The sequence below is a fragment of the Copadichromis virginalis genome, linkage group LG5, assembly GCF_057382275.1.
Source record: "Copadichromis virginalis isolate Kocher_CV1m ecotype Utaka linkage group LG5, C_Virginalis_male_GT1.1, whole genome shotgun sequence".
Classification (NCBI taxonomy): Eukaryota; Metazoa; Chordata; class Actinopteri; order Cichliformes; family Cichlidae; genus Copadichromis; species Copadichromis virginalis.
In genome coordinates this window covers 20,808,072-20,831,386 of record NC_140622.1, presented here as the reverse complement: position 1 = coordinate 20,831,386, position 23,315 = coordinate 20,808,072, and the positions used below count along the sequence as shown (strand labels likewise).

General features: G+C 43.8%; 2 protein-coding genes across 2 annotated transcripts in view; both read left to right on the top strand.

Annotated features, from left to right (window-relative positions):
* The window catches only part of LOC146709585 (6-phosphofructo-2-kinase/fructose-2,6-bisphosphatase 4-like), a 49,542-nt gene extending 34,518 nt beyond the window's left edge, over positions 1–15,024 (top strand). Inside the window, exons 16-21 of the mRNA XM_085456626.1 lie at positions 13,889–13,982; positions 14,089–14,148; positions 14,231–14,359; positions 14,446–14,507; positions 14,597–14,663; positions 14,782–15,024. Coding sequence (XP_085312752.1) covers positions 13,889–13,982; positions 14,089–14,148; positions 14,231–14,359; positions 14,446–14,507; positions 14,597–14,663; positions 14,782–14,961 — 592 coding nt within the window. The 3' untranslated portion in view covers positions 14,962–15,024. The remainder of the gene's footprint in view (positions 1–13,888; positions 13,983–14,088; positions 14,149–14,230; positions 14,360–14,445; positions 14,508–14,596; positions 14,664–14,781) is intronic.
* Positions 15,025–15,228: 204 nt separating this feature from the next.
* LOC146709584 (actin nucleation-promoting factor WAS-like) lies at positions 15,229–22,966 on the top strand. Its single transcript, XM_085456628.1, has 9 exons — positions 15,229–15,327; positions 20,725–20,871; positions 21,094–21,180; positions 21,275–21,350; positions 21,439–21,511; positions 21,606–21,690; positions 21,799–21,952; positions 22,066–22,292; positions 22,375–22,966. The coding sequence occupies exons 1-9, from the start codon at positions 15,229–15,231 to the stop codon at positions 22,513–22,515; spliced, it is 1,089 nt and encodes a 362-aa protein (XP_085312754.1). The 3' UTR covers positions 22,516–22,966.
* Positions 22,967–23,315: the final 349 nt, after the last annotated feature.

The following is a 23,315-nucleotide window of genomic DNA, read 5'->3' as shown; positions in this document are numbered from 1 at the left end:
AACCCGGAGGGCGGTGCACTGTTGGACGGACCAATCGGAGTCTGCGCTGCGGGACTGTTTTGATCACGCGGACTGGGAAATGTTTCACGTGGCCGCCAGAGACATTGATGAATACACAGACTCAGTCTGTGGATTTATCAGGAAATGCGTGGAAGATGTCGTCCCATCCAGAACAGTCAAATCCTTCCCAAATCAAAAACCCTGGATTAACGGAGATGTTCGCGCGGCACTGGCGGCACGGAACACCGCCTTTGCCTCCGCGAACACATCGGACTACAAACACGCACATTACCAACTCCGGAAGACGATCAAAGCAGCCAAACGTGAGTACAGGGACAGGGTGGAACAACAGTTTGACAACCCTCGGAGTATGTGGCAGGGACTAAACACGATCACAGACTTTAGAGGGAAAACCAGCACACCGCAGACCACGGCCTCTCTGTGTGAGGATCTAAACGTATTCTACGCTAGATTCGACACAGCGAACACCATGAGACCGGACAGTGTGCGCACCGCGGATGACGTCAGTGCGCACACTGTGTCTGAGGAGGATGTGCGGAGGTGCTTCAGGAACCGCGGTAAAGTGAGCCGTCATTTGTGAGCCGCGGTCAAGCCAGCCGCCTCCTATCCGCCGCATAAATTTCCTTGCGCTTTTACACCAGTCTTTACGGTAGCGCCTTTTCGCTTTATGTGCCGATTGAAAGCCTATACCCGCGCACACGTGCACGTGCGCGAACAGTCGCGCGCGCATGCGCGCGCACAAATTACAATGTAACGGCCCGATACAGTCAATACAATTATGGAAATGTCAGAAATTCATTAAAAATCATCCTGAGTAGTTGATGTACAACTTTCAACACATCCCCCCTCTGGGACACCTACTGTACCTGTGTGCCAGGTTTCAGCCAGATTTACTGTAGAATTCCTCAGAAATTAAAGGGTACTTGTATCCAATGCAGTCGGCCAATACAGTAGAATTATGTCGATTTTCAAAAATTCATTAAAAATCATCCTGAGTAGTTGATGTACAACTTTCAACACATCTCCCCTCTGGGACACCTACTGTACCTGTGTGCCAAGTTTCATCCAAATTTACTGTAGAATTCCTCAGAAATTAATGGAAACATTTATTCAATCTAATACAGCCAATGCACTACAATTGTGTCAATTTTCAAAAATTCATTAAAAATCATCCTGAGTAGTTGATGTACAACTTTCAACACATCCCTCCTCTGGGACACCTACTGTACCTGTGTGCGAATTTTCATCCAGATTTACTGTAGAATTCCTCAGAAATTAAAGGAAACTTATATTCAATTCAATACAGTCAATACAATAGAATTATGTCAATTTTCAGAAATTCATTAAAAATCATCCTGAGTAGTTGATGTACAACTTTCAACACATCCCTCCTCTGGGACACCTACTGTACCTGTGTGCGAATTTTCATCCAGATTTACTGTAGAATTCCTCAGAAATTAATGGAAACATTTATTCAATTCAATACAGTCAATACAATAGAATTATGTCAATTTTCAGAAATTCATTAAAAATCATCCTGAGTAGTTGATGTACAACTTTCAACACATCCCTCCTCTGGGACACCTACTGTACCTGTGTGCGAATTTTCATCCAGATTTACTGTAGAATTCCTCAGAAATTAAAGGAAACTTATATTCAATTCAATACAGTCAATACAATAGAATTATGTCAATTTTCAGAAATTCATTAAAAATCATCCTGAGTAGTTGATGTACAACTTTCAACACATCCCTCCTCTAGGACACCTACTGTACCTGTGTGCCAGGTTTCAGCCAGATTTACTGTAGAATTCCTCAGAAATTAAAGGGTACTTGTATCCAATGCAGTCGGCCAATACAGTAGAATTATGTCAATTTTCAAAAATTCATTAAAAATCATCCTGAGTAGTTGATGTACAACTTTCAACACATCCCCCCTCTGGGACACCTACTGTACCTGTGTGCCAAGTTTCATCCAGATTTACTGTAGAATTCCTCAGAAATTAAAGGGTACTTTATTCAATTCAATACAGTCAATACAGTAGAATTATGTCAATTTTCAAAAATTCATTAAAAATCATCCTGAGTAGTTGATGTACAACTTTCAACACATCCCCCCTCTGGGACACCTACTGTACCTGTGTGCCAGGTTTCAGCCAGATTTACTGTAGAATTCCTCAGAAATTAAAGGGTACTTGTATCCAATGCAGTCGGCCAATACAGTAGAATTATGTCAATTTTCAAAAATTCATTAAAAATCATCCTGAGTAGTTGATGTACAACTTTCAACACATCCCCCCTCTGGGACACCTGCTGTACGTCTGGGCCAAGTTTCAGCCAGATTTACTGTAATATTCTTCAGAAATTGCAGGGAACTTATGTTCAGTGCAAGAAAGGCTGAAAGACGACCACCACTGAACAAGACACACAAGCTGAAACGTCAAGACTGGGCCAAGAAATATCTCAAGACTGATTTTTCTAAGGTTTTATGGACTGATGAAATGAGAGTGAGTCTTGATGGGCCAGATGGATGGGCCCGTGGCTGGATTGGTAAAGGGCAGATAGCTCCAGTCTGACTCAGACGCCAGCAAGGTGGAGGTGGAGTACTGGTTTGGGCTGGTATCATTAAAGATGAGCTTGTGGGGCCTTTTCGGGTTGAGGATGGAGTCAAGCTCAACTCCCAGTCCTACTGCCAGTTTCTGGAAGACACCTTCTTCAAGCAGTGGTACAGGAAGAAGTCTGCATCCTTCAAGAAAAACATGATTTTCATGCAGGACAATGCTCCATCACACGCGTCCAAGTACTCCACAGCGTGGCTGGCAAGAAAGGGTATAAAAGAAGAAAAACTAATGACATGGCCTCCTTGTTCACCTGATCTGAACCCCATTGAGAACCTGTGGTCCATCATCAAATGTGAGATTTACAAGGAGGGAAAACAGTACACCTCTCTAAACAGTGTCTGGGAGGCTGTGGTTGCTGCTGCACGCAATGTTGATGGTGAACAGATCAAAACACTGACAGAATCCATGGATGGCAGGCTTTTGAGTGTCCTTGCAAAGAAAGGTGGCTATATTGGTCGCTGATTTGTTGTTGTTTTGTTTTTGAATGTCGGCGAGGATTCCGCACGGCACTCCCCTCCATTCACCTCGCGAATCTCCGCTCTCTTCCAAACAAAGTCGACGAATTGCTGCTCTTAAACCGGACTAACAAGGACTTTGCACGCTCTGCTGCCCTCTGCTTCACTGAAACCTGGCTCAGTGAGCGAGTCCCAGACGCTGTCTTAAATCTGCCGGGCTTCCAACTTCACCGGGTGGACCGCGAAACAGAGCTCTCAGGGAAAACAAAGGGTGGTGGAGTCTGCTTCTACATTAATGAAGGTTGGTGTACTGATGTCACAGTGTTACAGAAACACTGCAGCCCACACTTGGAAAGTTTTCTCATCAACTGTAAACCTTTTTATTCACCGCGGGAGTTTTCTTCCTTCATGCTGGTCGGAGTTTACATCCCTCCACAGGCCAACGCGAACAACGCACTGTGCGAGCTGGCTGACCAGATTACTACCCTGGAGAGGAAATTCCCGGATTCCTTTACAATTATTCTTGGGGATTTTAACAGAGCAAACCTAAACTACGAACTCCCTAAATACAGACAGCATATAGACTGCCCCACCAGGGACAACATCATACTGGATCACTCCTACACCACTCTAAAAGATGCCTATCGCTCTGTGCCCCGGGCAGCTTTGGGACATTCTGATCACTGCATGGTCCATCTTATTCCAGTTTATAGGCAAAAACTCAAACGTGCCAAGCCTGTAGTCAAAACTGTGAAGAAGTGGACTAACGCAGCAAAGCAGGAACTGCAGGACTGTTTTGACTCCACTGATTGGACTGTTTTTGAAGCTGCATCTGAGAACCTAGATGAGCTCACGGACACTGTGACATCATACATCAGTTTCTGTGAAGACGTGTGTGTGCCAACAAAGACCTTTTGCACATACAACAACAATAAACCATGGTTCACTCCTAAACTCCAACATCTTCGTAAGGCCAAGGAGGACGCTTACAGAAGTGGTGACAGGGTCCTGTACAAGCAAGCCAGGAACACACTGACCAAGGAGATCAAAGCAGCTAAAAGGATCTACTCCCAGAAGCTGGAAGAACGGCTCTCAGCCAACGACCCTGCGTCAGTGTGGAGGGGCCTGCAGGAAATCACCAGCTACAGACGCCCCCCACCCACTATTGAAGCAAACAAAGACCTGGCCAACGAGTTAAACACTTTCTATTGCAGGTTTGAGACGGACAGACTCCCACGCCCCACCCTCCCCTCCCCAGGGACATTGCTTCAGACATTGACCCCCAACACACCTTCCACCTCTCCCCCCTTCACCCTGCCCCTCCCCAATCAAGACTCAACGACCACCCCCACCCTCCCCAATCCAGACTCAACGACCACCTCCACCCTCTCCAACCCAGACTCAACGACCTCCACCACACCTCTCACCCCCCTTTCCTCCTCCCTGAAACTAAGAATACACACTCAGGATGTGAGCCGACTATTCCAGAAACAGAAGCCCAGGAAAGCCCCTGGACCAGATGGCGTCTCACCCTCCTGCCTCAAAACCTGTGCTGAACAGCTGGCTCCCATCTTTACTCGCATCTTCAACAGATCCCTGGAGCTGTGTGAAGTTCCCTCCTGCTTCAAACGCTCCACCATCATCCCTGTTCCCAAGAAACCCACCATCACAGGACTGGATGACTACAGACCTGTCGCCTTGACGTCTGTGGTCATGAAATCCTTCGAACGACTGGTGTTAGCCCATCTGAAAGACATTACAGGCCACCAGCTGGACCCTCTGCAGTTTGCCTACCGGGCAAACAGGTCAGTGGATGATGCAGTGAACACGGGGCTGCATTACATCCTGCAACACCTTGACTGCCCGGGAACTTATGCCAGGGTCCTGTTTGTGGACTTTAGTTCGGCTTTTAACACCATTGTGCCTGAACTTCTTTCCTCCAAACTCTCCCAGCTCAGCGTGTCACCAGCTACCTGTCAGTGGATCACCAGCTTCCTGACAGACAGAAAGCAACAAGTGAGGCTGGGGGAGATCACCTCTGAAACCCGGTCCCTCAGTATTGGTGCCCCTCAAGGATGTGTCCTCTCACCACTACTGTTCTCCCTCTACACTAACGACTGCACCTCCAATAACTCTGCTGTCAAACTCCTAAAGTTTGCAGATGACACCACTGTCATTGGCCTCATTCAAGATGGTGATGAGTCTGCATACCGGCAGGAAGTTGAGCGGCTGGTACTCTGGTGCAGTCAGCACAATCTGGAGCTGAACACTCTTAAGACTGTAGAGATGACAGTGGACTTCAGGAGACATCCCTCAACTCTGCTCCCCCTCACCATATCAGACAGCCCTGTGTCGACTGTGAAGATCTTCAAGTTCCTGGGTACAACCATCTCCCAGGACCTGAAGTGGGAGACCAACATCAACTCCATCCTCAAAAAGACCCAGCAGAGGATGTACTTCCTGAGACAACTGGGGAAGTACAGTCTTCCACAGGAGCTGCTGATCCAGTTCTACACTGCGGTCATTGAGTCTGTCCTGTGCTCCTCCATCACAGTCTGGTATGGAGCAGCCACTAAACAGGACAGGAGCAGACTGCAGCGGACTGTACGGGCAGCAGAAAGGATCATCAGCGCCCCCCCCTGCCCTCCATCCAGGATCTGTACCTCTCAAGAACCAGGAAACGGGCAGGGAAAATCATCGCAGACCCCTCACACCCTGCACACAGACTTTTTGATCTGCTGCCCTCTGGCAGACGGTACAGAAGCCTGCAGACCAGGACCACCCGACACAGGAACAGTTTCTTTCCCCTCGCCATCTCCCTTCTTAACAGTTGACCTGTCACACTGCTCCCACTGCCAGACTGCAACTGCACCTTATGTACATTTTGTAGTATTCATTCCATTTCTGTATTTTATGTATATAAGTTTAGATTCGTTATTTATAGTTGGTTTACATAGCTTTGTGTATGTATGTGTAATGTGTATATATATAGACACAATTTTCATTTCTCTGCTGTTATAAATGCTGATACTGATACAGTGGGGCAAAAAAGTATTTAGTCAGCCACCGATTGTGCAAGTTCCCCCACTTAAAATGATGACAGAGGTCAGTAATTTGCACCAGAGGTACACTTCAACTGTGAGAGACAGAATGTGAAAAAAAAATCCATGAATCCACATGGTAGGATTTGTAAAGAATTTATTTGAAAATCAGGGTGGAAAATAAGTATTTGGTCACCTCAAACAAGGAAAATCTCTGGCTCTCACAGACCTGAAACGTCTTCTGTAAGAAGCTTTTCTGTCCCCCACTCGTTACCTGTATGAATGGCACCTGTTTGAACTCATCATCTGTATAAAAGACACCTGTCCACAGCCTCAAACAGTCAGACTCCAAACTCCGCCATGGCCAAGACCAAAGAGCTTTCGAAGGACACAAGGAAAAGTATTGTAGACCTGCACCAGACTGGGAAGAGTGAATCTACAATAGGCAAGCAGCTTGGTGTGAAAAAATCAACTGTGGGAGCAATCATCAGAAAATGGAAGACATACAAGACCACTGATAATCTCCCTCGATCTGGGGCTCCACGCAAGATCTCATCCCGTGGGGTCAAAATGATCATGAGAACGGTGAGCAAAGATCCCAGAACCACACGGGGGGACCTGGTGAATGACCTGCAGAGAGCTGGGACCAAAGTAACAAAGGTCACCATCAGTAACACACTACAACGGCAGGGAATCAAATCCCGCAGTGCCAGACGTGTTCCGCTGCTGAAGCCAGTGCATGTCCAGGCCCGTCTGAAGTTTGCCAGAGAGCACATGGATGATACAGCAGAGGATTGGGAGAATGTCATGTGGTCAGATGAAACCAAAGTAGAACTTTTTGGTATAAACTCAACTCGTCGTGTTTGGAGGAAGAAGAATACTGAGTTGCATCCCAAGAACACCATACCTACTGTGAAGCATGGGGGTGGAAACATCATGCTATGGGGCTGTTTTTCTGCCAAGGGGACAGGACGACTGATCCGTGTTAAGGACAGAATGAATGGGGCCATGTATCGTGAGATTTTGAGCCAAAACCTCCTTCCATCAGTGAGAACTTTGAAGATGAAACGAGGCTGGGTCTTCCAACATGACAATGATCCAAAACACACCGCCCAGGCAACAAAGGCGTGGCTCCGTAAGAAGCATTTGAAAGTCCTGGAGTGGCCTAGCCAGTCTCCAGACCTCAACCCCATAGAAAATCTGTGGCGGGAGTTGAAAGTCTGTGTTGCTCGGCGACAGCCCCAAAACATCACTGCTCTCGAGAAGATCTGCATGGAGGAATGGGCCAAAATACCAGCTACTGTGTGTGCAAACCTGGTAAAGACCTATAGTAAACGTTTGACCTCTGTTATTGCCAACAAAGGTTATGTTACAAAGTATTGAGTTGTATTTTTGTTATTGACCAAATACTTATTTTCCACCCTGATTTACGAATAAATTCTTTACAAATCCTACCATGTGGATTCATGGATTTTTTTTTCACATTCTGTCTCTCACAGTTGAAGTGTACCTCTGGTGCAAATTACTGACCTCTGTCATCATTTTAGGTGGGGGAACTTGCACAATCGGTGGCTGACTAAATACTTTTTTGCCCCACTGTACTTGGCCAATAAACACGATTCTGATTCTGATTCTGATTCTGAGATGTATATTTGTGAATGTGGAGATGTTATATTGGTTTCACTGGTCAAAATAAATAATTGAAATGGGTATATATTTGTTTTTTGTGAAGTTGCCTAATAATTATGCACAGTAATAGTCACCTGCACACACAGATATCCCCCTAAAATAACTAAAAAAAAAAAAAAAAAAAAAAACTACTTCCAAAAACATTCAGCTTTGATATTAATGAGTCTTTTGGGTTCATTGAGAACATGGTTGTTGTTCAATAATAAAATTATTCCTCAAAAATACAACTTGCCTAATAATTCTGCACTCCCTGTAGGTCTGTTGACAGAGCTCTGTACAGGTCTGCTCGAGCTGACCTGAAAAGGGGTCCCACCTGTCCAGCAACAACACATGGCATGGAATAATAGACATCATAAACCACAGAGGCAGAACTGTGAAAACAGAAAACCTGAGTGTGCAGCTAGCAGAGGACATAAACAGCTTCTTTGCCCGCTTTGAAACACCACAACAGCAGCATTCATCTGCCTCAGCCCTGCTCCCATCCTCATCCTCACCTGGTTCCTGCACCGCTCCATTCACTGTAACGGAGCACGATGTCAGATGAGTGTTCCTAGCAGTGAACCCCAGGAAGGCGTCCAGACGGAATACGTGGTAAAGTGCTAAGACCATGTGCCCACCAGCTCACCCTCATCTCCACCAGAATCTTCAACCTCTCACTGGATGAAGCAGCCATCCCATCCTGTCTAAAATCAGCCACAATCATCCCAGTACCAAAGAAGTCTCCCATCACCAGCCTGAACTATTATTGCCCTGTGGCCCTCACACCGGTAATCATGAAACTAGTCCTTCAGCACACCAAGGATTACCTCCCCCCAGAATTCGACCCCCACCAGTTTGCATACCGTGCAAACAGATTCACAGAAGATGCCATCACCCTCCACTCGGTGCTGAGTCACCTAGAACAGCGGCAGAGCTACGCCACAATGCTCTTTGTGGACTACAGCTCACCCTTCCACCACTCGCCCATTGAGAGCCTACTAACTTACTGCATCACAGTATGGTACAGCAGCTGCACTAAGGCGGATAGAGCCACCCTCCCAGCATGTTTGCAATGAGTAGGAGATGCTCTGTATCTCACTGTACAACTGTATAGTGACAAAGGTATTGGGTTCTTTTCTAAAAATTGCTATAAACAGAGGAACCCAAACTGATGAAAAGTGGCGAATATTTTTTTTCAAATGACTATTTTTAGTGGATTTTTGATATAGAAGCAGAATGACAGAATGTTAAAAGAAGTTACTTTTAGTCATTCTAAGCTGGGCATTGCGTTCTCTGGCTGTTCAAAGCCATGGAACTTTAGACTTTCCAAGCAAATAATGATGGCCATACTGATGTTCTTTTCAGTACATTTTACTTTATGTTCATTTTCATTTTTATGATGTTTCTATTTTTACATAATTCCTCCCACATAGCAAAATTGGTATGGCCTGGATCTGTCCCACACAATGTGCTTACACATGGCCTGCGTACCGCAAAGAATGACGGCCCTATGGTGGCCCAGATCTGGTTTACCAGAGGTGGCCCACACATGAGCCAGCACAAGGCCAGTTGCAGACACACTGCTGGCCCTGTGCTGGCCCAGAACAGTTTCAGCTCTGGCCCCAGATGTCAGCCTAATGTGTACCTTAGCCATGTAAGCCATGTAATAACAACATGTGCTGGAACATAATAGTGCAAAAGTAACATGACGAGACTCTGTTCAGACAGTGAATGGACTGATTCTTATACAGCACTTTTTTACTCACCCATATTACTCAAAGTGCTCTATACAACATGTCACATTCACCCAATCAGGCCAAATGTGGCATGCCATCACATAAACAGTGCCATCTTACCATGCCAGAAGTCAGCCAGCAGTGCCGGCTTGACACCAGATCCAGGCAAGACCCGTCTGCTATGTGGGATGACTTGTTCTTTTGGCATTTTAGTTGTGGATTGTGTTTGGACTGTGTCTCTTGCCCTTTCAGTATTGTTTCCTTGTGCTTCTAAGTGTCCCTTTGTTTCTTTTTAGGTTATGTAGTATGGGTTAGAGATATTTTGTATGTTGTTTTTGTTTAATAAATCCGCCTTTTGGATTATTCCCTGATGTGCCTGAGTTCTGTTATTTAGTGTCACTTTGAAAGGACACACATCCAGCATTGACATATAATTGTTCTTTCAATTTTTGATAAAGATTACAGTGAATTGAGATGTAACTTGGCCCAGAGGTACGGTAGGACGCCCAGAGTAAGAAAGTGTTGAAAGTTGGACCTCAACTATTATGGATGATTTTTAATGAATTTTTGAAATTTCCATAATTGTAGTGTATTGACTGTATTGAATTGAATAAATGTTTCCATTAATTTCTGAGGAGTTCTACAGTAAATCTGGATGAAACTTGGCACACAGGTACAGTAGGTGTCCCAGAGGGGGGATGTGTTGAAAGTTGTACATCAACTACTCAGGATGATTTTTAATGAATTTTGGAAAATTGACATAATTCTACTGTATTGGCCGACTGCATTGGATACAAGTACCCTTTAATTTCTGAGGAATTCTACAGTAAATCTGGATGAAAATTGGCACACAGGTACAGTAGGTGTCCCAGAGGGGGGATGTGTTGAAAGTTGTACATCAACTACTCAGGATGATTTTTAATGAATTTCTGAAAATTGACATAATTCTATTGTATTGACTGTATTGCATTGAATACAAGTACCCTTTAATTTCTGAGGAATTCTACAGTAAATCTGGCTGAAACCTGGCACACAGGTACAGTAGATGTCCCAGAGGGGGGATGTGTTGAAAGTTGTACATCAACTACTCAGGATGATTTTTAATGAATTTTTGAAAATTGACATAATTCTACTGTATTGGCCGACTGCATTGGATACAAGTACCCTTTAATTTCTGAGGAATTCTACAGTAAATCTGGCTGAAACCTGGCACACAGGTACAGTAGGTGTCCTAGAGGAGGGATGTGTTGAAAGTTGGACATCAACTACTCAGGATGATTTTTAATGAATTTTGGAAAATTGACATAATTCTATTGTATTGACTGTATTGAATTGAATATAAGTTTCCATTAATTTCTGAGGAATTCTACAGTAAATCTGGATGAAAATTCGCACACAGGTACAGTAGGTGTCCCAGAGGAGGGATGTGTTGAAAGTTGTACATCAACTACTCAGGATGATTTTTAATGAATTTTGGAAAATTGACATAATTCTATTGTATTGACTGTATTGAATTGAATATAAGTTTCCTTTAATTTCTGAGGAATTCTACAGTAAATCTGGATGAAAATTCGCACACAGGTACAGTAGGTGTCCCAGAGGGGGGATGTGTTGAAAGTTGGACATCAACTACTCAGGATGATTTTTAATGAATTTTTGAAAATTGACACAATTGTAGTGCATTGGCTATATTAGATTGAATAAATGTTTCCATTAATTTCTGAGGAATTCTACAGTAAATCTGGATGAAACTTGGCACACAGGTACAGTAGGTGTCCCAGAGGGGGGATGTGTTGAAAGTTGTACATCAACTACTCAGGATGATTTTTAATGAATTTCTGAAAATTGACATAATTCTATTGTATTGACTGTATTGCATTGAATACAAGTACCCTTTAATTTCTGAGGAATTCTACAGTAAATCTGGATGAAAATTGGCACACAGGTACAGTAGGTGTCCCAGAGGGGGGATGTGTTGAAAGTTGGACCTCAACTATTCAGGATGACTTTTAATGAATTTTTGAAATAAACATAATTGTAGTGCATTGACTGTATTGCACTGAATATGAGTTTACTGTGATTTCTGAGTAATATTACAGTAAATCTGGGTAAAAACTGGCCCAGAGGTAAAGTAGGTGTCCGAGAAGAGGATTGTGTTGAAAGCTTGGCATCAACTTTTAATAATGATTTTTAATGAATTTTTGAATATGCAACCAGACTGTCACGATGGCTGTATTGGGCTGTTCCATTGTAATTTATGTGCGCGCGTGCGTGTGACTGTTCACGCGCGTGCATGTGTGCGCGAGTCTAGGCTTTCAATCAGGATATAAAGCGAAAAGGCGCTACCGTAAAGACTGGTGTAAAAGCGCAAGGAAATTTATGCGGCGGATAGGAGGCGGCTGGCTTGACCGCGGCTCACAAATGACGGCTCACTTTACCGCAGTCTTCAGGAAGGTGAACGCACGCAAAGCTACTGGTCCGGACGGGATTCCCGGCCGCGTCCTCAGGTCATGCGCGGCTCAGCTGGCTGGAGTGTTCACGCACATCTTCAACCTTTCCCTCTCTCTGTCTGTAGTCCCAGCCTGCTTCAAAATGGCCACCATCGTCCCTGTACCCAAATCCTCCACCATCTCCTCATTGAACGACTGGCGACCTGTAGCCCTGACCCCCATCGTAAGCAAATGCTTCGAGAAGCTGGTCAGGGACTTCATCTGCTCTGCACTACCCGACTCACTGGACCCTCTACAGTTTGCATACCGCCACAACAGGTCCACTGATGATGCCATAGCCCTGACACTACACACTGCCCTGTCACACCTGGAGAAGAGAGACACGTATGTGAGGATGCTGTTTGTAGATTACAGCTCAGCATTCAATACCATCGTTCCCTCGAAGCTGGACAGGAAACTGCAGGATCTAGGACTGAGCAGCTCCCTCTGCAGCTGGATCCTTAGCTTCCTGTCTGACAGACGCCAGGTGGTCAGACTGGGCAGCATCACCTCATCCCCCATCACACTGAACACTGGTGCTCCACAGGGGTGTGTACTGAGCCCTCTCCTGTACTCACTCTACACCTACGACTGCACAGCCACTAACAGCTCCAACATCATTGTGAAGTTTGCGGACGACACTACAGTGGTGGGTCTTATCACCAACGGTGATGAGACGGCTTACAGGGAGGAGGTCAGCGCCCTGACCCACTGGTGTCAAGACAACCATCTCACCCTCAACGTCGCAAAGACAAAGGAGTTGATAGTGGACTTCCGGAGGTGCAGAGAAGTACACACCCCCATCACCATCAACGGCGCTGCTGTGGAGAGAGTGAGCAGCTTCCGGTTCCTTGGCGTACACCTGGCTGAGGATCTTACGTGGTCAGTACACACAAACAAAACAGTGAAGAAGGCGCAGCAGCGCCTCTTCTTTCTCAGGAGACTGAAAAGATTCGGCATGAGCCCCCGCATCCTCAGGACCTTCTATCGCTGTGCCATTGAGAGCATCCTCACTGGATGCATCACCACCTGGTATGGCAACAGCACCGCCTACAACTGCAAAGCTCTCCAGCGAGTAGTGCGGTGCTCTGAACGGATAATTGGAGGTGAGCTTCCCTCCCTCCAAGACATCTACAGGAAGCGGTGCCTGAGGAAAGCGGGGAGGATCATCAAGGACTCCAGTCACCCCAGCCATAAACTGTTCAGACTGCTTCCATCAGGAAGGAGGTTCTGCAGCATCCGGTCCCGTACCAGCAGACTGAGAGACAGCTTCTTCCACCAGGCCATCAGACTGCTGAACACGTCATAGACACCTCAGCTTCACTACTGGAACTTCAACATTATGCACTCCACACTGTATATAAATGCCACTTGTTTTGCACATATTCAACTCTGTATATTTTATATATTTTATTATTATTATTATTATTTTATTTTATTTTTTTACTATTTAATTTGTAAAAATGTGTATACACACACACACACACACACACACACACACACACACACACACACACACACACGTAGGAAAATATTTAGTATACACATCCAGAAATGCATACACTATTATATATTGTACATATATTTATTAGTTTCAGGTTGGCCATTCTTGTATTTTGCTCGTTTGTGTTGTTGTGTTTGCACATCTCTGTTGCTTGTGGGGCTCGCACACAAGAATTTCACTCGCATGTGCTGTGCCAGTGTGCCTGCACATGTGATGTGACAATAAAAGTGATTTGATTTGATTTGATTTGATATAAATATATCTTATATTTAAACTGCATTTCAACTTCAAAGTGGGATTTTGTTGATTTTTTCCCCCCATTTTACAAGTAACATGAATTTCCTTCTTCCTAAGAGCTTACCCCATAGATCAGTACCCATGTCACACACGTCAAGCAGCCGCTATGATGCTAATGATTATGAACAACCTGGATCCAGCAGTTGCTCAGGTAAGCACAGGTTAACAAGGCTAAGCCTACTGAATAAAATGTCAGGTTTTCTGTATAATTTATGTGTTTGATGTGAATAACAAAGAATTCGTTCTTCATCCTTCAGTTTCCTCAAGAGCTTGTCACCTATGGAGGGAACGGACAGGTGTTCAGTAACTGGGCCCAGGTATGGCCTGAGTTAACATGATCATTTGCACGTCTCTGATCACAGTGTATCCCTTTTAAGTTTTGCATTTGTGTGGGTGCAGTTCCGCCTCGTGATGCATTACCTGAGCGAGATGACAGAGGAACAAACTCTGGTTATGTACAGCGGTCACCCCATGGGCCTTTTCCCCAGTCTGCCTTCCTCACCTCGCGCCATCATCACCAACGGCATGGTAACGGCGAATCAGGCATTTAGCTCAGTAATGTCATATGAAGAGATAAGTGACGCATTCACATGTTTTTCTTTTGCTTGCATCAGGTTATTCCAAATTACTCCTCCAGAGATCAGTATGAGAAGATGTTTGCGCTGGGTGTATCAATGTAAGTCCTCAAGGTCCATTATAGCTACTTGCTTTTTTTGTCTGGAGATGCCAAGTGTGGTCTCTTTGGTCTTTGCTGTGCATTTTCAGGTACGGTCAAATGACGGCAGGCAGCTACTGTTACATTGGGCCTCAAGGGATTGTTCATGGAACTATGGTTTGTAATAATTACAAACAGATGCACACAACACAGTCTGAAAGTCCCTCACACAAAAATGTATTAATGCACGCTGTAGTGCCTGTTTTAGATTTGTATTAGTGGTCCTTTTTTGCAGCTGACGGTACTGAATGCCGGCCGAAGGTACCTGGGCTCTGATGATCTGAGGGGGCGTGTGTTTGTGACCTCTGGCTTGGGGGGAATGAGTGGCGCTCAGGCTAAAGCTGCCGTCATTGCCGGCTGCGTCAGTGTGATTGCAGAGGTCAGCTGGTTTCAAGTCATTTCCCATGAACTCTGATGACTAAGCAATAACAGAGGAAGTACTGTGTAAAGTCAATGTGACTGTGTATATTTGATTTGCGTTTGGTTACTCGAAACTGAGTGGATACATGGCGTCCATAAATTTGCATGATGACATGCTGTAATGGAAACGTTACCATTCAAACTATGGTTAGGATCAGGAAGTGGTGTGTTCAGGACAGGTCCAAAGAAGACGCATCTGGAACAGGAGGAAAGGCGAGATTAAGAGGGTTGAGGTAAGGCGAGGAAAACAGGAGTCTCTGTGATGGCTCTGTCTCTGATTACTGGAAGTCAGGTTATAAGTGACCTCCTGACGATCCGTGAGAAAGGCGTCCTCATCGGTCTGCTGGAGCCGCAGTGTAAGGTACACTTTATTAATTTGTATGAAAACAGCTGAAAAATATGATGGAAAAATAAATAACAAGGCTGAGAAAATTGAATGTGTTTTAAGAGGGTAAAACACATCCCCACCATCTGTTAAATTCTACATGATGATAATATTACTGTAGTAGCTCGATGTGCTATGATGTATGTCTCTGAATCATTTCATGCTCACACTTGTTTTCATGTTATCATCTGCTGCTATCAGAAGGAGCCTGGTGTATGAATGGGCCATGTGTTAGAGCTGTTTTAGTTTTACATTTAGCCTAATCTTGTCATCCGCAGTCTCAGATGCTTGTTTTGTCTGGAACCGTTGTGTTCCCAGAGCATCAACCACAATATTTAAATATTATTTAAATACCACTCCGCAGTAAATAAATGAGGCATTTTTAATTTTTTTTCAGTGTTAGGGCTTTAGACAGTTATTTAATTAAATTTTAAATTCTGTGGTGTATTTGTTACCTTCCCTCTGTTTTCTTTTGCTTAGAGAGTAGAGGCTGTGTTCGTTCTGGCCAAAACATTTCTGTTGTGAAACACAGAGGCACTGTGCCGGCTCTCTCTGGTGTAGATCAAATTAGGCTATGCACAAACAGGCTCTCCCAGTTCATTACGTTACACTGACATTATCACTACCAAGAAGAAACAATTTGGGAAAAAAAGACACAGAGCAGACCCAGAACAGAGACACTGATAGGAAAGACATCGTCTTCATGGTGCAGCCATAGATGGCCATGTGACTGGCAACATAAAAATACTAAATGGAGAAAAAAAAATCACAAAAGTGAAGAAAATACATTCTTTTATATCCTCCAACAAAATTCTAGGGTTAACTTCCAGAGTTCACAAATACATCCTTTATAGTGGCATGTAAATGGTTAATGACCCCTTTTTAGGGCACTATAAAGTTCTTGTATGGTATCCTGTGTTTATATGCACACAAACTGCATTGCGCCTGGTGTTGTGAACTGGCACTCAGTAGATAAAACTGAAATATGTTAAACTGAAAATTTGTAGTGTGAAGAACACACATCCAGATCCAGGAGGGCCAGTATAGCCTGACTAACACATTCTAGACAGATGTAACTGTGTCATCAGCACAACAGAGAACATTAGATATCTTGATTAATTTCTTATACAGGGAGTGCACTATTATTAGGAAAATGAGTATTTTGTCCACATCATCCTCTTCATGCATGTTGTCTTACTCCAAGCTGTATAGGCTCGAAAGCCTACTACCAATTAAGCATATTAGGTGATGTGCATCTCTGTAATGAGAAGGGGTGTGGTCTAATTACATCAACACCCTATATCAGGTGTGCATAATTATTAGGCAACGTCCTTTCCTTTGGCAAAATGGGTCAAAAGAAGGACTTGACAGGCTCAGAAAAGTCAAAAATAGTGAGATATCTTGCAGAGGGATGCAGCAGTCTCAAAATTACAAAGCTTCTGAAGCGTGATCATCGAACAATCAAGCGTTTCATTCAAAATAGTCAACAGGGTCACAAGAAGCGTGTGGAAAAACCAAGGCGCAAAATAACTGCCCATGAACTGAGAAAAGTCAAGCGTGCAGCTGCCAAGATGGCACTTGCCACCAGTTTGGCCATATTTCAGAGCTGCAACATCACTGGAGTGCCCAAAAGCACAAGGTGTGCAATACTCAGAGACATGGCCAAGGTAAGAAAGGCTGAAAGACGACCACCACTGAACAAGACACGCAAGCTGAAACGTCAAGACTGGGCCAAGAAATATATCAAGACTGATTTTTCTAAGGTTTTATGGACTGATGAAATGAGAGTGAGTCTTGATGGGCCAGATGGATGGGCCCGTGGCTGGATTGGTAAAGGGCAGAGAGCTCCAGTCCAACTCAGACGCCAGCAAGGTAAATGGTAATGGCCTGTATTTATATAGCGCTTTTACTAGTCTCTAAGGACCCCAAAGCGCTTTACATATCCAGTCATCCACCCATTCACACACACATTCACACACTGGTGATGGCAAGCTACATTGTAGCCACAGCCACCCTGGGGCGCACTGACAGAGGCGAGGCTGCCGGACACTGGCGCCACCGGGCCCTCTGACCACCACCAGTAGGCAACGGGTGAAGTGTCTTGCCCAAGGACACAACGACCGAGACTGTCCGAGCCGGGGCTCGAACCAGCAACCTTCCGATTACAAGGCGAACTCCCAACTCTTGAGCCATGATCCACGTGGAGGTGGAGTACTGGTTTGGGCTGGTATCATCAAAGATGAGCTTGTGGGGCCTTTTCGGGTTGAGGATGGAGTCGAGCTCAACTCCCAGTCCTACTGCCAGTTTCTGGAAGACACCTTCTTCAAGCAGTGGTACAGGAAGAAGTCTGCATCCTTCAAGAAAAACATGATTTTCATGCAGGACAATGCTCCATCACACGCGTCCAAGTACTCCACAGCGTGGCTGGCAAGAAAGGGTATAAAAGAAGAAAAACTAATGACATGGCCTCCTTGTTCACCTGATCTGAACCCCATTGAGAACCTGTGGTCCATCATCAAATGTGAGATTTACAAGGAGGGACAACAGTACACCTCTCTGAACAGTGTCTGGGAGGCTGTGGTTGCTGCTGCACGCAATGTTGATGGTGAACAGATCAAAACACTGACAGAATCCATGGATGGCAGGCTTTTGAGTGTCCTTGCAAAGAAAGGTGGCTATATTGGTCGCTGATTTGTTTTTGTTTTGTTTTTGAATGTCAGAAATGTATATTTGTGAATGTGGAGATGTTATATTGGTTTCACTGGTAAAAATAAATAATTGAAATGGGTATATATTTGTTTTTTGTTAAGTTGCCTAATAATTATGCACAGTAATAGTCACCTGCACACACAGATATCCCCCTAAAATAGCTCAAACTAAAAACAAACTAAAAACTACTTCCAAAAACATTCAGCTTTGATATTAATGAGTTTTTTGGGTTCATTGAGAACATGGTTGTTGTTCAATAATAAAATTATCCCTCAAAAATACAACTTGCCTAATAATTCTGCACTCCCTGTAGTCTGCAGTCTTGTTATTCCATGTTTTATGTGGTATGGATGAGGCTGACTTGCCTGTGGTGAGAAAAAGCTGCTTTGAAAGTGCATTTTGAAGTACAAACTACTGACAGTAATTTATGATGCAGCATGTCACTGCCATTGTGGATTGCCTGAGACACGTACAGATGGTTCTTTTATGGTGCTTCCTTCCTTTATTACTTGTGTTTGCTTTCACAATAAAATTGTCTTTCCAAACAACGTTAAGTTCACTCACCTGCTAACACAACCTCACCAACTGCCCGTCCATACTCACTCCACACACCTGGCCCAAGTGTACTACTGCACAAGTACAAGAGACATAATTATACAATGCCTAGCCCGTGCTCCACCCCTCCCCTGTCGCTGAGCCAAACCCACATGCCTCCACCACAATGAAAGACAATTATAACAATTTATAATGCTAAAACATTCAAATCACAACAAAAATCGACAGAAACTCTAATATACATGAACTGACACATTAAATGCCACTGAAAAAGTGCAAGGTTCCAGGTTTGGTTTCATTAAAAGAAAAGGAAAGACATGTTGATTAGTACAGCTTAAGAAGACTAAAGAGTGCAGGCAGGGTAGAGTGGGTGGAGACGAACGGGGTGAGAGATTTGTGACAGCAGGATAGCTAGCAGTGCAAAGAAAGGTTTAGAATATGGGACTTAGACCTGCTATTATGTGCGGTGTGGAGAAAGTGGAACAAACAAAAAAACAGGAAGTGGAGAAGAAGGTGGCAGAGCTGAGGATGCTTAAACTTTCATTGGGAGTGACCAGAATGGAGAAAAGGTTAGAGAAACAAGGCAGAGATGGTTTGGACACATGCACAGGAGAGACGGTAGACAGTGGAACTGCCAGGCAGGAAGAAAAGAGAAAGACTGTAGAGAAGCTTCATGGATGTAGTGAAGAAGGACATGCAGAGCGTTGTTGTGACAGATGAGGAGAATGATAGATCAGCTGTGGTGATGATCTGAAAGAAGACAAAGTCTCTACTCAAGTGCATTAGCTCTCAAATAAAAACAAATGTTTTATTAGTGGCGGTAATCATTGTCATGGATTTGCCTAAGGCAGTGGTAAATCTATAGGGCTGAGGTTTGGATTTTGCATTCTGCAGACAGTAAGCAGCTTCCACCACTTTTCACATGCACTACACATAGGTCAAGTGTGTATGGTTATCTGCCTGATGTATACATTGCCTGGGCCTTTGCAGGGTTAGAGGAAGAGAGGTGTAACGCAGGTCAAATTACACTATATTACAGTATTCAGTTCAGTTTAGGTGTATTTATATTGCCCCAAATCACAACAACAGTTGCCCCGGGGTGCTTTAAATTGTAAATTAAAGACCCTACAGTATTACGGAAAACCCCACAAATCAAGCAACCCCATATGAGCACGCATTTTGCAACATGGAGAAGAAAAAAATGTACTTTTGACAGAATGAAACCTCGAGCAGAACCAGGCTCAGAGAGGGAAAGCCATCTGTCATGACCAGCTGGGGGTTGAGAGGTAAGAGAAGAGAAAAGAAAAGAGATTGTAGGGAGGCAGGACAAAACACAGACTAAGGGAGAGAGAAGACAAAAAGGCAATGGCATGCTGCAGTGGTAATATAAACACGTGGGCAGTGAAAAGAGGTCAGTGGAGTGAAGAAGTGCTCAGTGCATCTCTGAGAGCTTCCTTTTCCCCTCCTGCATGGCAGCTCTATCTTTAGCATCCTTTGTCTAATATAGCCACTATCCCTCCTCTGCATGTCTCGTCATTTCAGTGCACAAAAACTATTTAAAAAACAATAGCTACTCTATTTGAATCACCACGCAAAATTGAATGTAGTCGAACAACCAGAAAGGTATTACAAAATGTAGTTAAACTACAGGATTGCTTAAAAGTAGTCCACTATTACTTAATTGAGGCAACAGAAAGAAGTTAAATGGAAAAGAGGTCATCAGTCTCTGAGGAGCAGCATCTTTGCTGTAAAATGAAACTAGAATGACTCAAAGGGTTACTGTCAGTCAGGAAACGTGAGCTGGTTTCGAAAGTAAATGATTTCTTTTTTTAAAATCGGATGTTACTCATTAAAGAAGTGATTGTGTAGGAGGACGGGCACACAGTGTCTTAAGGACAGGGTTAATGCAAAATATCAGAAAAACAAACCAAAGCTAACTACACAAGATCATTACTGAAGAGACATTTACACAAAGACACCAGGAAGTTGCATTAAATTGGCATTTTCTAAAATTTAACACCAACATAAACATGCCTGTGCCTTGTACGATAACTTAATAAATTGCACATCATGTATTGATGCACTTTGGACCACTACTGTCTATTTCAGCTGATGAAATCTACAGTAGCACAGATACTACAGGCCATAAGTACACCAGGGGAGAGGCCAAGCTGGAGTCGCTTAGAATGCGGTGTGGTGTGTCTCATTGAGGATTCGTCCATGCATTCGTATTTCCTGCGCTTATACTGCGTCAAGGTAAAAAGAACATCATTACTGCTCACATTCACTCCAACCACTCAAACTAGCACATACGCTGAAACGTGCACGCTGCTTCCAACATGGCACAGCACGGGGCAGCTTGAAGTGTTTCCTCTACTTTGAGGTTTCCATCAGCAACAATAGGAAGACTCATCCAGATGGGTGCGCCTGTGCTTTTCCTTGTGCAACTCTAACAACTCCTCTCATTCTGAAACACAGCGTGCCAAGTTACTGTGGGAGCAGGAAATGTACATTCCATTCAAGTACACTGCAGCGCGTGCTTTCTTCCATACTTTCCCCGCAGATGTAAGTGATCCTTTTTTGGCATCGGTGCGTGCCTTATGATTATCAGAGTGCCACTTTTAGGTTGGATTTGGGTAGATTTGCTGTGTTTTCGCAGGACTACCAGGTAGGCGTCAACTTTGCAAATGAGACTGAGGCAGAGGAGTTTCATCATACCGTGGAGGCTGCTTGTGGTTAGAATAACAACAAACATCTACACGTATAAATGCTCTCAAAGGCTCAGCCCTGTCTCGTATTTTAACACAACCTTTTTATTTACAGAAAAGATGACCAGCATGATTGAAATGACAGCAGTGGGCAGTTCAACGAGGGAACTACCTGCTGATGATTTGGGGTGAGAAAGATAGCACCACTTTGTGTCTTTAGAGTGAAGGAAAGAGCGTTAAAGAGGTGGTTCACAGTTTCATGTTTTTTTTTGTTCTCTTTAGAATTGAGCCATTGCACAGTTTGAATGGGGAGAAAGATCTCCCTATGGACACATCTTCCACGGCAGCTCCCCCAGCTTCAAGTTCTGTATGTCAAACTCTACAGTGAATTGTTAATGGGGTAACTGTTAAGCTGTTATTAGTCATTAATAATAGCATGATAAATGACTCCCTGTAATGTGTCTGCTTGGTGAAGTTTAAGGATCTTGACCCGGCTATGAGGAGGCTGTTGATGCAGGCCAAACTCACTGAAGAAGACTTGAAAGGCAAAGACGTTGCCGAAGCTGTTGACTGCATCATCAACAAGTTTGGAGGGCTGAAGGCTGTGCAGAGAGAGCTGAGAAACAGAGGTACTATATCCCGTAAAGTTTATTAGAATGTGCAAATATTTATTTACGTTTCAGTTTCAGGAAAAATACTATTGTGTATGTTTTTAAGATAGTGTTCTGTCATATGCACATAGGCCCAATCTCTCAGACACTGCCAAGATCTGCAGGGGCTTCCATCTATCTGAAGAAGGGCCCGTTGCCACCGGTCCCTTCCATCAAAGACAGCAACACTTTTCAACAAACACCAAAGGACATGGACACGGTAGACAAGAGTCAGACAAACACTCCGATTCCTTTCTCTCCAGCTCCCCCTCTGCCAGCTCCTGCAGAGAGGATCAGAAAGAGTGCAAGTTTCAAAAATGTAAGAGGAAAAGATTTAATTGAGCATCCATACTTGTACACAGTGGGTGGGCTGAACAAACTTTTGTGTTTTGTGCTGTTAGGCTGGCTCCCAAAAATCAACAGAGACAGGCGACTTAATCCTGGCTGCACTGAGAGAAGCGTTCAAAGAAAAACGGATGCTTCAGCAAAGCAACAGCGAAGATGGAGAACCTACTGTTACTATTCCTAATACTAACCAATGACGGACTCTTTTAAGAGATCTTGGAAGTCAGCTTGTACTGTAAATGTAGTTAAAGATGCGGCTTTTTGGCTTTGATTGTCAAACAAAGCAGTGGTCAGATTAAATTGCCATAAGGCAATGTGATAAAATGAAAAGCCACATTGTGCATTTAAAAAAATCTAAAATGCCATCATATCAGTACAGTATGCTAAGTCTTAGTTTAGAGTCATAGATGTCACTAAATTAGATAACGAAGGGCCAGATTTTCACTTCCCAACGTAAATCCCAGCTTCCTTAAATGTAGCCTACAGCAATATAAAGATAAGTGAAGAAACAGATGAATTTTTAACCACTCTTTTGCTTTAGTTTCTTTTCTGGAAATCTAGCTGAAAGTGTATGTTTTACTTGTCTTCTGTATAACATTTGTCATGACTGTAATGTTTATGTTTTTAAAAATTCAGATTTCTGTGGGGTGCAATGTTTTATGTATTTTTTAAGTGCTTTAATATACACCTATGGTGGAACCTAAAGAATAAACAAAGTGGAGCATGCATTATAGACAAGATATGGAAGCTCTGTTGTCCTGTACTATAACAGCACTGCCTGCTCTCAGTTTGCTTACAATTCAGTAAAATCTGACTTTACTTATCCAGACATAAACAGTGTAAAGGCCAAGGTCAAAGTCGACAAACAGGTGAGTGTGGTAAGTAATTCAGTCAATCGCAAAGGTAAAACCCCCTCTGTTCTTTTCAGTGATCTTAACTTTTTGTTTTAGATGCTTTTCATGTGCTATTTGTGGACCAGTGTTTTAAAAAAGGAGAT